Below are 14,189 nucleotides of genomic sequence, written 5' to 3'. Positions count from 1 at the left end.
CCTTTACACCAGATACAAAACCCCCCGCACTCTCCCCTTTGTTACTTCTACTAGTCAAATCATTTCCCTCACCGTGTTTTACCGTTAGGCTCTCTCTCTTGCTCTCCCCAACACTCATTTCTCTAAAAAAAAATGTTTGTTTCAATTTTTTTTACTCTTAAGAACCTCACCAATCTTACTCCCAACCGATTATATAGTTAAGTAATGAGTAATGAATATTATTACAAAATATGCAAAAGTAATTTTATTTTTTTACAATATTTTGAACATTTCGGTAAACATGGTATTTTTTTTTTTATAACAAATACGTTCATTTATTTCAAAGATTAAATTGGTAATTTATTCAAATAATAGATTACTATTTTTTATCTTAAAAAGTTAAATATTAATAATAACATCTATACAAAAATATAAATTAATTTGGAAAAAATCTTTCATTATTAGTTTATATATCTATTATGATTAAAAGTTATGCAATTAAATTTTTTAGAATTCAATTAGCATGTGTTTTAAAAACATATTTTAAAATTACTAATAATAAACATTTTAAAACTTTTAATAATTTAAAAGCATATACTAAACCCAATCTTTTTATGATTAAAAATAGGGTAAAGTGATAATTAGATTATCGAGGATATTTTAAGATAATAAACGGTGGACATGTACATTCTTCTGTTAATAAATAGTGTGGAAACGAAACTGGATTATCCATATATTTCATTATTTCCAGTGGTGCATGTCTCATTATTATCATATTAATAGAAAAATGATGTAGTTTTGGACATTGAAATATTTATTATTTTTTGAGTTTTCATATATTATTTATTAACTGTTCTCTATTTATCATAAATCCTATCAAAATAAGTAAAATTTTGCTTTAAAAATTATTATTTATATGACTATTTTTTATAGATAGACATATCTAAATAATTAACGATATATATAAATATCACTATTAAATTTTAGTTGATAAATTAATAAAAAATATTATGTGTCTACTATTTATTATTTTAGAAGACCAAATTAAAAATTTTTGTTAGGACTAAACTTTACTCTTAAAAATATTAGCCTAGTCTTCTTCAACCTCAAAGTCTTAAAACAAGGCATAAAATTTGTAAAATATTGTCTCCTTCGCAGCCCACAGGAAACACACAGAGCACCGTGACAACGAAAAACAAAACCACCGTGGGCCGTGGCAGCCACGAAACACCACACAACTAACCAACCAAAATAGAGGTCCCTCATACACCTGCGTCAGCGTACATTCCTCGCATCCCTTTTCGTCATTTCATTTTCCTCTTTCTCTCTTTCTCTATCTCTGATTCCACTGTCATGAAGATTCATGTCATGTAAAAATGTAACCCCTAACAATAAAACCAAACTATTCAAAACTTTTCTTCTTCGCAACTCGCTCCAATGGCTCACCACCAACTCATCGACTCGCTTACCTCTCACATCTCCCTCTACCACTCCCATTCCCAATCCCAATCCTCAAACCCTAACCCTAACCCTAGATCCCAAATTCTCAAATGGTTTTCATCCCTCTCCCTCCAACACCGTCAATCCGCACTCACCATCGTCGATCCAACCTTCGTCCAAACTCTCCTCCGCATGATATCCAAGCTCCGATCCAACGGCCATGGCTCCTTCATTGTTCTTCCTGACCTTCCCTCCACTCACCCTCCATTCCTCCCCACTCTCTGCTTCAAGCGCTCCCGTGGCCTCCTTGCACGCGCTGCCGACTCCGCCGACTCGGCCGTGGCCGGGCGGGTTCTTTTTGACTCCGCCCGGCTGTTCGAGTCGGCCGAGGGAAATGAAGGCGCTGGAGCGTGCTCCTGTTCGGCGGCTTGCCTCGACGCCTTTACCGTTGCTGAGAATTTGGTGGATGACATTGACCGGTTTGTGGACGTTATGGACCGAATTTCGAATGGCGGGTTCTTGAGAGGGGAGGAGAATGAGATTGGGAATAATTGGGTTGAGCTGAATTGGCTAAAGGCAATGGGGTATTATCGGATTGAGGCGTTTTTGGCGAATAGGATTGAGGTTGCGATGCGGCTGGCGTGGTTGAATAGTGGGGGAGGAGGTGGAGGGGGAGGAGGGAGGAAGAGAGGTGTTAAGTTGAAGGAGAAGATGAATTTGGCCGGAGTCTCAGCGAATGTGTTTTGGAGGAAGAAGGGATGTGTGGATTGGTGGAGTAATCTGGATGCTGTGACAAGGAAGAGGGCCTTAACAACAATTTTGAGCAGAGCTGCAAAACCTTTGGTACCTTCCATTTGGGAACTTTCAAAAAAGTTGTTAATTTTGGTTTAGTGTTAGTGTGAATTGAATAGTTGATGATAAATCATAAATGGTTAATAATTTTCCATATTTGAGCTAAGAAAAAAAATAAAACGTTAAATGGAAGATGTTAAAGTTAAAAGATGGAGTTACTAGGAAAATTAGGAACATATTAAGCTGAAAGTGGTGTTGCTGGATAATTAGGAAGATTTGAGTGCAAATGCTGTGATAATTACTACTTAGGAAGATGATATTTTGAAAGTCGAGCTAATTATTGGGAAAATTTAGGGAAATTAGGAATATTAAACCGAAATCGGTATTGTTGGGGATAATTAGGAAGATGTTCAGTGGAATTGCTATGATAATTAATACTTAGGAAGACAATTTTTTCAAAGTTGAGCTGCTGGGAATTAGGATAGTTTGGAAAATTTTAACCTGATATAGTTTGTCAGGAAAATTTTTTCATTTTGCCTTCTATACCATTATAGTTAAGTCATATTTAATAATGAATCCATCTATACTTTGTTATATTTAAGTCATATTTCCCATTGTTTAATCTTGGATGAATGGTTCTATTTCTTTCCTTTTCTACGGATTCACATCAGGGGATGTCGTCAGTTGGAATATTCATACATGTAATTTGGGTTAGTATGTTTGTGAGACCTTCTCAAAGCATGGGGCTAACTTTTGAATCATAAGTTTTCAGACTCGTGAAATTTTGGAAGTGGCACATAATGCCTCTCAGGATGAGATTTGGCTATACAGTGTGGGAGTTGATAAATTTCTTCAATATAACCGTACTGCATCTGCTCAAAGGACCACCACAGCATTTCCCAATGATGTAGAATTTGGAACAGTTGTTACACCATTAGCTTTTTGTAACAAACCTTCCGCTTTAGCCAGAGCCCTTAATTCTTTGCTCGTGCTTCTAGATGTTAATATGGTGATAACATCAGTTCTTAATATTGACTACGATATAGGAGAGCTATTCTTTAGTTCATTGGATTCTGTGTGTACTGTTTCTGATTGTATATTGCGAAAAATACGAGGACTCCTAATGGTTATATCACTGGACTGCACAAAATTTGAACTTCTATCAGAGGAGCTTGATAAATCTTCATCAGGAAGGTCTAAGGAAAAGCCTAGTGCGTCTAATCGTAAAAAGAAGGGACGAACCCGCAACACTAAGAAGCAAAATCATGTCCCTTACACATGTGTGAATGGTATTTCACGTGAAAAGCCACAAAAGGTACTATTGTTTAAGAGTTGTCTGCTATTTTATTGCATGGCATGTCTGTTTAAAATCCTGATTTCATCCCTCTAATATTTCAGGACATTGATTGTTTAGTGGATAATGAAAAGAAGGCTGATTTAGTGGGATCCAAGGAACCTCCTAATGATCATCTTGGAAAGGAGATTTCTACTGGGAGCATATCGTCAACTGCAAAAAAGGTTTCTATCTTTTGCCCCATTTAATTTGGATAGTATTTCTCGCTGAAGATTTAAATGGTTTATCACAAACTTCCTGCCAGCAGGATCATACTCGGCGGTTGGACGCTAACAAACTTCGAACTAATTCAAGAAAAAGTAGGAAAGAGAAAAATAAATGTAAAAACACAACCACTGGCCGTGAAGCTAGCAATTTTCAAAAGTCCATTATAGATGCTGCCTCTACTACTGTTATTTCTGAAGATGAGGTGGGAATATGTGATATGGTTTTTGATAAATCTTCCATTGAAAATGCCAAAAATGATTATTTGAATGGTAGTGACATCCACTCCTCAAGTACAAAGAACAGTTTTGCCGAGGCGATTGAGCAAGAAAATGTTGAGGATCTTTCTAAAAGTTGCAATGGTTTAGGTCCTCAGCGTTGTTTAGCATCAAATCAAGGGAAAACTATGTCTCAGGAAATAGATTGTTCAGCTTGTGATGTAGATTGTAATGGACAAAATCCTCCGTCACATGAATTGAAGCATGGTAGTTTCTCCAGTAAAGAAGATACAGGTTCTCTTAACTCCGTATGTGTTCCAGAAGCTGATGTAAAGCCATCTGTTCCTGACAAACTAACCAGAGAGGTTCATGTAAAGGAATTTGGGCTATTGAAGGAGCGAGATAGATGCCTATTTGAATGTAGAAATTCAGCTTTCTCGAAATGTAGTCCATATGAGTGGCCTGGTGTACCTTCTGTATATTTTCCATCTTTTAATTCTCATCTCCCTCCTGCTACTGATAGATTGCATTTGGATGTTGGGCGGAATTGGCATAATCACTTTTGCCACTCATTTGTCCCCACATTACAGCAGGCAAGAAACACTCCTATTGAAGGTGGACGCAACCCAATACTGTCTCATCCTATTCCTATGAGTTTAGACTGGCCTCCTGTTTTTCGTGGTGGCATGGCTGCACCGCCAAACGGTAATTATGATTCTGGTTTTATGACCCGGCGGCAGTGTACCTTTTCAAAAGGATTGGCTGTTCACAGCGTCCAGGTTGATGCAACAGCTCCAGACGATGAAAGAAAATATTCTGGGGATATATTTGATTTACCTGATATAGCAAATGCGCAAGAGCTAGCAGATGAATTTGACAATCATTGGGTATCAGAAGAAGAGTACGAGGTTCATGCTGTTTCTGGAATAGATTATAACCAATATTTCGGTGGTGGCATAATGTATTGGAACTCTTCTGATTATCCAGGAAATGGTTTCTCCCGGCCACCCTCTCTTAGCTCTGATGACAGTTTATGGGCTCTGCGTGAAGCTGATATGAATAGGGCAGTGGATGACATGGTTGCTTTCTCATCTTCATATAGTACAAATGGTCTGACTTCACCCACTGCTGCTGCCTTTTGTTCGCCTTTTGATCCTGTAGGGACTGGTCCTCAAACTGTCAGTTATGTGATGTCAAGTAATGAAGTACCTGGAAAGATATTGCATTCTTCCTCTGTTACAGATGCTGCAGGGGATGAAGATACTTCTGGTTCTTTGGGTAATAATTTAGCTGGGGAAGTGGAAGGGAAGGCGGGTGATTCACATCCATATCCCATTCTACGCCCAATAATTATTCCTAACTTATCAAGGGAAAGGTCAAGATCTGACTTTAAGCGCAGTGTTGATCATAAAAGCCCTTGTGTTCCCCCGACAAGGCGGGAGCAGCCTCGTATAAAGCGGCCACCATCACCTGTAGTGCTTTGTGTTCCACGGGCTCCACGTCCACCTCCACCATCCCCTGTGAGTGACTCCAGGAAACAAAGGGGTTTCCCTAGTGTTAGATCTGGTAGTTCCAGCCCAAGGCATTGGGGAATGAGAGGTTGGTATCATGATGGAAGTAATTTGGATGAAGCTTGCCTAAGAATGGATGGTGCCGAAGTTGTTTGGCCGTCTTGGAGAAGCAATAGTCTTGCAGTGAGATCTATGATTCAGCCTTTACCTGCAGCCCTTCTGCAGGACCGCCTGATTGCTATGTCACAGATACCACGTGACCAGGAGCATGTAAGAAAGATTCTCACCTAAGTCCTACTTTGTGTGTGTTGGTATTCATTGGGTTTCTTTCATTATACAGCCCGATGTGACCATTCCTTTGCAACCTCCCGAGTTACAAAGCTGTTCTGCACGGAGTTCATCTTTGTCTTTGATGCATGGCCTTCTCCATGATGAGATTGATTCTTTCTGTAAACAGGTATAGGACTCATAGCTTTATCTTTTGAGCTGTGTTAATTGAGCATACTTGCACAGTGCTTCCTACAGCTTCATGATCTGTTAATTGTTTTGTCTCCATCATTGTATATCTGCATGGTAGGGCTATATTTGAAAATTTTCCAAATAAAATTCCAACGTCAAGAAACCTCATATTTCATGTTAGTGCCAGCAGAAGAGACAAAGGATTCTAATAGTTATATAATATTATTATTATGGAATCCAAGGTTGCTGCAGAAAATTTGAGTAGGAGGCCTTACATTAATTGGGCTGTCAAGAGAGTTACTAGATCTCTGCAGGTTCTGTGGCCAAGATCCAGGACAAATGTATTTGGATCAAATGCAACTGGCATGTCTCTTCCCACAAGTGATGTTGACCTTGTGGTTGTCCTCCCTCCAGTGAGGAACCTGGTAAATTGTTTTCTTTGTTCTCTCATGTGTTTAGCTATTGTTTTTACTTTGAAGGGTTAACTTCCCTTTTGTTTCATTTTAATCTTTTGAATAAAATTTTCAGGAACCTATTAAAGAAGCTGGAATACTTGAAGGTCGTAATGGTATCAAAGAAACATGTCTTCAGGTATGTTGACAATGAATGAGGCCCTGTGTTGCCCATATTTTATGTCTGCCAGGTGTGTACAATATATATGTTAAGTAGGATATGTATAGAATTTATGGAAGGTATGGTGAAATATATATAATGCAGTACACAGATTTAAAATAATCTGCACTCACCAGCTTGTTGATTAATTGTTAGATCCTAATAAGTGTACTATGTTATGTGAAAGAAGTGGAAATAATGTGTTGTGAGGTGTTTGAGAGTACAATAAATTATGGTGTTATATTTGATTATACACATGTTGATCATTATATACACAGATTTGTCTAAAGTTACAGCTATCCGTAAAAGGAGACTGCAGAATGTGTTTCCCTTTATTCCTCGGTCACAATATATAATGCATGTGTTCTGCAACTTGTTAGGTGATCCAATTCTGCCTGTTTGAAAGAATAGGTTTAATTTGACAGATATTTAAGAACAAATTGTTCTTGTTTGTTCCTTTTTTTTTAAAGATGAAATTCAAGTAGAATTTTTGCTTTCTTGTTTGGAGTAAATTTTATGTAATAATAAATTAATAATAATGAGAAAATACAATTTTTTTCAGCATATAAAAAAATTGACATTCTATTTGTTGGTAAACCAGCATGCAGCTAGGTATCTTGCCAACCAGGATTGGGTTAAGAGTGATTCACTGAAGACAGTGGAAAACACAGCTGTAAGATTTCTTCTCCTAAGCTATAAACTATGAAGTATTTTTATCCTTAATTTTATTTTGATTACATTCTGTCTCCTTTTGGTGTCAGATACCTATTATTATGCTTGTTGTGGAAGTACCTCAGGAGGTTATATCTTCTTCTATGGTACAATCATTAAAGGAAGAACCACACTGTACTCATAATGAACATGGTAATGACAGTCATTCTGATGCTATCCAATTAGAAGATTCATCTTTTCCAAATAGCTCTGGAATAAATTTTGATTCCTCCAAAGAGTCCAAATCAGTTCGACTTGACATCAGCTTTAAGTCACCATCACATACGGGACTCCAAACAACAGAAATGGTAATTTTTCCGTGGCTATAGAAAATTACTCTGGTTTGTTTTATTCATTGTTATAGTTACTCTTTTGATGTAAATATATCCTTATTTGCACTAAAAGGATACAAGTATTGAATCTTCAGTTCCAATGCTTAGCGTTAGATATTTTCTAAATCTCTTTTATAAATACTAACATTTTGAAATTAACATTGGTTTGGTCCTTAATAAATTTGATCTCAGTGTACTGTTATAATTTTTATGTTATTCTTGCCTATTGAGGTCAGATAATTTCATCTTATGAACTAGATGAAATTTCAAAACTCAGTGTCATGAATAGATGTCAATTCTTTCTGAAACCAAACTGTGTTAAACTTAAAAATGTTTGGACTAAATTGATGTCAATATTTTAGGACAAAGTGACACTGATTTCAAAATGTTAGGAGTAAAAAAGGATATAATCTCAATCTTCTACCTTTTTGTTTGTTTGGTTGTGGATAAAAGTTTTCTTATGTATTGAAGCTATATTTGGCACATTGTGAGCATATAGTTTCCATGTTACATATTATAATTGGATGCCCTATCATTTAAGCGGTTCTCTTATTCTCTGTTCTTGAATGTATTCATTATAGTAAAATTAATACTTGTAGTGATATGTATTATGTGCCCTTCACTCTTTTTAGGCAAATCAACATTGTGACATTGCTACTTGTAGGTTAAGGCATTGACAGACCAATTTCCTGCTGCTATTCCACTTGCTTTGGTACTGAAACAATTTTTGGCAGACCGGAGCCTTGATCAGTCCTACTCTGGTGGCTTAAGCTCGTATTGTTTGGTATGTACGACTGCTTTCTTTTACGTCTAATAATAATTTCTCAGTGAACTTGCCAAATCCTTTTTGTCCTTTTTGTAGAAAACTGGAGTACGTGTCTGCTAATCTTGCATTTCTTTTGATTTTATATACAGGTTTTACTAATTATACGCTTTCTTCAGCATGAGCACCATCTCGGCCGGTCAATCAACCAAGTAAACTTGGGTCTTTCTGTTATTCAAATTTTTTTTTTATCATAGAATCTAGCTGTTGATAGCTATGCAAACCTTATAAATTTGTATCATCGAAAAGCTTTATGTTGACTTCAAATAGTTGACTGAAACAATGGGAAGGAAGCAATATCCGGCATTAGCTCCATTTTTGTCTAATCAACTGTTCAGTTAGTTCTTGTTCCAGGCATTCCGCTGCTACTAAATAAACTTATTTTTCTTGCAGAGCTATGGAAGCCTTCTAATGGATTTTCTTTACTTTTTTGGGTAAGTTAATGATAATTTTATATGCTTCGTTTCTATTACAGTCAACATAAATGATATTTTAAGGTTATTTGGTCAGAACTTGATTTGATGATTTTCTTATAGGAATGTGTTTGATCCTCGACAAATGCGGCTATCAGTGCAGGGAAGTGGGCTCTACATAAAAAGAGAAAGAGGTTGTAGGTAATAAAGCAACTAAGCTTTCTCTCTCTAGTATTATATCATTTTCATTTTCTGCAATTAAGTCATAATTACTGTTTCTGCAGTATTGATCCAATACACATAGATGATCCTCTTTATCCAACAAATAATGTTGGAAGGAATTGCTTCAGGATACATCAATGTATTAAGGTAATAAATAATAGTGCAGTTATAACCAATTACTCTGACTTATTTCTGTTGCAAAAGTTGGCCTTTACTAAGCCATGATGACAAAAAAGAAAACTCACCTAAAGATGGCATGCAAAATCTCTTATCTAGTATTGGAGAATGATAGAGCTTAGTTAACCATCTGTTATACTCGTACTTTATTCTCGTCACTGATTATTATGATGTATTTATATTTTAGGTGACTGAATTTGAAATCTTATTAGATCACAAATACATTTCCAACTTTTTAAGAACTGCAAGTATAAGTGAAGGGATATTTTTTTTTTCCTTCTCAAAAAAGGAAAGGGATAAGGCTCTTAAGTCACTAACCCTGAATTGGATTGGGATACACCGAGGTGGATTCTTGAATTATTTTTAATCGTGTCATTCATTCATCTTCTGCCTGTACTAGGTTTTGTTTAAGAATTATGCTTGTATTTAAGAAGTTAAATACTATTTGGTGCAGGCATTTTCAGAAGCTTATTCTGTTCTTGAGAATGAACTCACATTCCTAAACAGTGATGGCGAATCATGTTCAAAGCGACCTTACAGACTGCTTCCAAAAATCATCCCTAATCTTGATGTATCAAACTCATAAGATTCTCATCTCATGAAAGACTGGAAAAGTTATTTTTGTCTGAAAGGTAGTTCAAGTCACCAATGACTGGAGACCATGACACTAATATTTATCATGAAGTCGACTTTAATTTTTGCTCATTACAATGAAGGATGTTGAGATGATCGTTTGAGTATCTTTTACCCTATCTTATTCATTCTCTTTGGCAGGTTCTTGAGTGGTGCAAGCTGTGCGGATGTCTGGATTGGTCTGGTATTCTGGTTAAGCGGTATGGACGGGATGAAACTGATTGCTAAGTGAAGGGTGATATTCTGAAGTTAATTTCTCATGCCTTGGCCTCCATTCGTGGTACTAGAAGCTGATCACTAGCTGAAGGTTGGTACTCCAAATGCTATATATTGGTGTTGCAGAAGTTGATGAACGTTTATTTTTTCATGCCTTGACCTCCAAGTGCTCGGTAAGCCCCAGCTCAAAGATGTTCTCTTGCTTTTGGTATACAGAATTTTAATAGTTGTATACTAGTATAGTATGTAACATTTGTACCATGCTTCCTCGGACATTTGATTTTTGCCCATGGAACCAAACATTTAATAGTTATTTCGTTAGCAATTAATTTCAATCTAGTTCCATGAGGTGGAAGTTTTTGCGTCATTTACTTGGCTTTAGGCTCTTGAACATTTTCTTTGCAGCTGGTGCAAAGAGCAGAAGACGATAATCACACACAGCAGTCTCACCATAATTATGATGCAGGGTTAGTGTTTCTCTTTCTCTTAAAACTAGAGGAATGCATGTTTGTCTGTCTGTCTTTGTTTGCATTGTATTTGTTTCTAGTGAACTCAACTCAAATTTGCTTCCAACATTCCAGCAGGTTGGTCAAAGTGAAATGTGCTGGATTATATGCGACAAAAAGCACCTTCGAAACTCAAGGATAAATTTTTATTGCACTGTCATTAGACCAACTGTATTGTATAGAACGGAGTGTTGGATAGTAAAGGATGAGAATAAACATAAGTAAAGTATAACCGAGATGGGAATATGCCTGGATGGATGAGTGTTGTACATGTATGGACAGAATAAGGAACAATGATATAAGAGAAAAAATTGTAGTGCATATTGTTGAAAAGAGAGTGAAATTTCGACTTAGATAATTCGGACACGTGAGGAAAAGACCCACTTCTTATTAGTTGGGTGGATCGGATGAAATATAGAGGTGACCAGAAGCAGAAGACTTAAAAAGAGCATGCATGAAGTGATCAAGAGAGATCTATATGTCAATGGTTTTGCCACAGATATAATACATGATAGGATACAATGACGACGTTTGATTCATAGCCGATTTCACACCTAATGGGAGACGTTCGATTCATAGCCGATTTCACACCTAATGGGAATAGACTTTGTTGTTGTAAACATAAAGCTGAATTTATTGTTTGCAAGACATTGAGCTTGCTGTAAACATAAATGTCACCCTAGTTTGTGCAGATGTATGCCCGAGGTACTGTATGCTAGTTGGAAGTTTCTTTCATCTCAATTTGTTTTGTTTTGCCCTCTGATATTATGTTTTCTTTGTTCTCAAATTCTGTTTTCCATTATTTCAGGTTTTTGTGCTGTTTTAAAACTGGCAGTTTCCTTCACCATTCTGAAAAGCCAAAGCAAATAGTAGGACAAGTTGGATAAAGTTGATTAGATACAATTAAATTTATTCCAGGGCATTGAGCAGCCAAAGTGAGATCCTTTTCAAGTATAATCAGAGAGAATTGTAATGTATGATGTTATAATTGAATGAAATAATTATAACTTGCCCAAAAAATACTGTATGATGTTATAATTGAATGAGTTTTCGAAGTTCTTCCTATGTTAATGTTATGAATGTATGTGAGGAAAGGAAAGAAACCCTCATGGGAATGTGTTTTCAATATCAAAATTAAAGAAACAATATTAGTTAGTATAAATGCTTATCATAATTGTAATGCTTCGAATACTCATATCTTGAATGGACATGTTTTACATTTAAACAGTCGGAAAAAACGTTGGTAGGATCTATAGACAGCTAAATGAGTAGTTAAATTTGGTACTCATACAAGGATAATTTAATCCATCGTCATGATACTGATTGTTGGAATATTTTCCCCACAACATCCTCAAGCTAGCTTGCAATCTGAAAAGAACAGCTCAAATAAGATTCCCCCATGGGTGTTTGACCACTTAAAAATCTCTAGGATTCTCTATAGAGGCTAATAGCCAAAAAGCATGTACTTATATTAATCTTCATCCGAGAAAAAATCGGCATCTTTGGGAGGACCCCTTCGAAGTTTTTCTTGTAATTCAAGGTTCTTGGGCAGAACAAGTTCGGTACCCTGACCTGATGTGGATAGGTATCTTTCCAATACCATCTGAAGAAAAATATATAAAATGTTTTAGAACTGCGTTTTGTTCTGCCTGCATTTATAACAGAAAAAGACCAATAAAGAAAGATATCCCTAGCATGATGTATATGAATGAATGAATGAATTATTGCCATGGAAGGCAACAATCAAGATATTGACTTACCATGGCAGCATAGGCATCAAGCTTCCTGTGCTGAGAGGACTTACTTAGACCCCTGAAAGAGTTGTAGATGTATATCAATATTCAATCCGCCAAGAAACTTAAATTTCAACAATAACAAAGTTGTATTCTACTAGGTCAAATTGGCTTCATGGAAACTAGGATGATGTGATATCTCCTAAAAGAAAACTTCATTTGACTTTATCCTAACCATTCAAATTACTGGAAATTAGCCATCTTAGTGGATAGATTGAAAAGGATATAAGACAATCAATAAAGAAGATTCAAAGTAAATACATAGTGATCATCCGATTTACTGCCTCTGTTGTTGTTCCATGTTCATCCTGTAGGTATACTCTCCAACCCCTGAAATTAAAGCAACATATGAAACACAGAATTAAACGACAAATGATAAAATTATATCAACACAGCATCCATCAGGCACTCTCCTGTATTATATAAATATAAGCAGAAGAATCCAATCATTAATTCCTCATCCTTTTCTAATTAAAGCGATATTGGAAAAGCTACTTAAAATAGTTGCAAGGGTCATTAAACATTGAAGTTTCCAATTGACCATAAATTCATAACTTAGAAGAATATGTTAATCTTGAAAGATTTTATATTCACACTCAATCAAATGCTTCTATTTGCATGATGTGACAGTATATATATCCAAATAGCACAAAAGAATGTGCCTGTATTGCAAATTGTACAACCACCAATGCATCCACTTAATGTTCATTTTCCTTGAAACTGGAAAAAAGAGAGACCAAATAGGCATACCTCTCGGCAGCTCGAACGGCGAGTCTTCCTGCCACACTACGAACAATGTTAGATTGCGGCGTCTCCTTCCCATCAGAAGATCTCGGAAGTCCAATTATAAACTCATCAGCCTCCTATATAAAACATACATACATATACACATACAGTTACTTCCACAATCATCATCTTCAAATTTTTTTTAAAAAAACCCTTAACACAGAAACAAGAATCTGCATTAACCAAATTTAAAGAATCCACACCTGTTGTTCAGCTATGTTAATTATCTTGAGCTCAAGCTTCTGTCCTCGCAGTTCCAAAACCTAAACCAACTATTATTGCGATCATAAGACACAAAATAACATGATTTAGAAATGAAAATTGGAGAGAGAGAGAGAGTTAGTTATTACGGTTAAAGGGCGAATGTTGAAGCCTTTAGTGAGGGCAAGGCCAGTGCGGGCCATGCCCAAATCAATTCCGAGGCTGAAGCCACCTCTCCAATTTGGGTCCCTCTTTCTCCGAACCGCGTTTGGTGGAAGCTCTAGGTCTCCTTCTAACTCTGCTATTGCACCCTTTATGATTCTGGTCCTCCAAACACGGTGTTGCTGAAACGACGGCGTTTTAGAAGAAGGAGGATTGAGTAGGAAAGGCTTGTGAATTGGTTCAAACAGAAATCGCTGCAGCGTCAACATTGAAGAGAGAGAGTGTGTGTGTGTATGTTCGAGAGAGGGACAGAGACACAAAGCAATGGCGGAGGAAGGAAGGAAGAGCGGGAGAAGAGGAGAAAGAAGAAAGGAGGGCAGCAATGGCGGAGTGAGTGGTGGCGGAGAGAAATGACAATGGCAAAGGAAGAAGGAGGAGGGAAGAGAGAGAGAGGAGGACGATGGAGGCCTGTGGACAGAGAATTGGGAAAAAGAAGAAAAAACGAATTAGATTTAGGTAAGACTAATCTTGTTCTACCTTGTCTTGCCGTAAAGTCTTATTATTGACTTTGTCCTATCTTGCTTGATATCCCTTTCTGCCTTTGCTCAATTTTAAACCACCTTAGGCAGTTAGACTATTGGATTC

At 36.6% G+C, this 14,189-nt stretch overlaps 2 protein-coding genes across 13 annotated transcripts; one reads left to right on the top strand and one right to left on the bottom strand.

Moving 5' to 3' along the window:
- Positions 1-1,106: 1,106 nt before the first annotated feature.
- On the top strand, positions 1,107-11,686 carry LOC130962256 (uncharacterized). 9 transcript variants are annotated; one of them, XM_057888422.1, is made up of 19 exons: positions 1,107-2,262; positions 2,984-3,526; positions 3,610-3,729; positions 3,810-5,768; positions 5,839-5,955; positions 6,200-6,382; positions 6,486-6,548; positions 7,171-7,242; positions 7,331-7,588; positions 8,277-8,396; positions 8,528-8,587; positions 8,829-8,869; positions 8,972-9,049; positions 9,133-9,217; positions 9,702-9,879; positions 10,022-10,187; positions 10,502-10,563; positions 10,681-11,307; positions 11,411-11,686. In XM_057888422.1, the coding sequence occupies exons 1-15, from the start codon at positions 1,417-1,419 to the stop codon at positions 9,831-9,833; spliced, it is 4,677 nt and encodes a 1,558-aa protein (XP_057744405.1). In that variant the 5' UTR covers positions 1,107-1,416; the 3' UTR covers positions 9,834-9,879; positions 10,022-10,187; positions 10,502-10,563; positions 10,681-11,307; positions 11,411-11,686. The 9 variants fall into 9 exon arrangements, with proteins under 9 accessions (XP_057744405.1, XP_057744403.1, XP_057744401.1 ...); XM_057888420.1 differs by having other exon boundaries at positions 10,678-11,307; XM_057888418.1 differs by having other exon boundaries at positions 10,022-10,269.
- Positions 11,687-11,736: 50 nt separating this feature from the next.
- Positions 11,737-14,189, bottom strand: LOC130962257 (uncharacterized). 4 transcript variants are annotated; one of them, XR_009079770.1, is made up of 7 exons: positions 13,532-14,189; positions 13,385-13,444; positions 13,146-13,258; positions 12,657-12,725; positions 12,363-12,414; positions 12,069-12,251; positions 11,737-11,970 (listed from the first exon to the last, which is right to left on the bottom strand). XR_009079770.1 is itself a non-coding variant. In XM_057888427.1 (7 exons), exons 1-6 carry the CDS (start codon positions 13,811-13,813, stop codon positions 12,074-12,076), a joined length of 708 nt encoding a protein of 235 aa, XP_057744410.1. In that variant the 5' UTR covers positions 13,814-14,182; the 3' UTR covers positions 11,737-11,970; positions 12,069-12,073. The 4 variants fall into 4 exon arrangements, 3 of the variants coding, with proteins under 3 accessions (XP_057744410.1, XP_057744411.1, XP_057744409.1); XM_057888427.1 differs by having other exon boundaries at positions 12,069-12,205; positions 13,532-14,182; XM_057888428.1 differs by having other exon boundaries at positions 11,737-12,251.

Source organism: Arachis stenosperma, chromosome 2, assembly GCF_014773155.1.
Source record: "Arachis stenosperma cultivar V10309 chromosome 2, arast.V10309.gnm1.PFL2, whole genome shotgun sequence".
Taxonomy (NCBI): domain Eukaryota; kingdom Viridiplantae; phylum Streptophyta; class Magnoliopsida; order Fabales; family Fabaceae; genus Arachis; species Arachis stenosperma.
Note: the sequence above shows the minus strand (reverse complement) of the source record. Positions and strands in the feature narration are given on the sequence as shown.

Bases quoted from the DNA above. Each gene is read 5' to 3' on its own strand.
- LOC130962256 (XM_057888424.1), top strand. From the start codon at position 1,417: ATGGCTCACCACCAACTCATCGACTCGCTTACCTCTCACATCTCCCTC. The intron at 9,050-9,132 runs GTAATAAAGCAA...CTGTTTCTGCAG, and splicing joins AAAAGAGAAAGAGGTTGTAG to TATTGATCCAATACACATAG. The intron at 9,218-9,701 runs GTAATAAATAAT...TATTTGGTGCAG, and splicing joins GGATACATCAATGTATTAAG to GCATTTTCAGAAGCTTATTC.
- LOC130962257 (XM_057888427.1), bottom strand. From the start codon at position 13,813: ATGTTGACGCTGCAGCGATTTCTGTTTGAACCAATTCACAAGCCTTTC. The intron at 13,259-13,384 runs GTGTGGATTCTT...TGTTTTATATAG, and splicing joins TTAACATAGCTGAACAACAG to GAGGCTGATGAGTTTATAAT. The intron at 12,415-12,656 runs GTATTTACTTTG...CAACTCTTTCAG, and splicing joins GTAAATCGGATGATCACTAT to GGGTCTAAGTAAGTCCTCTC.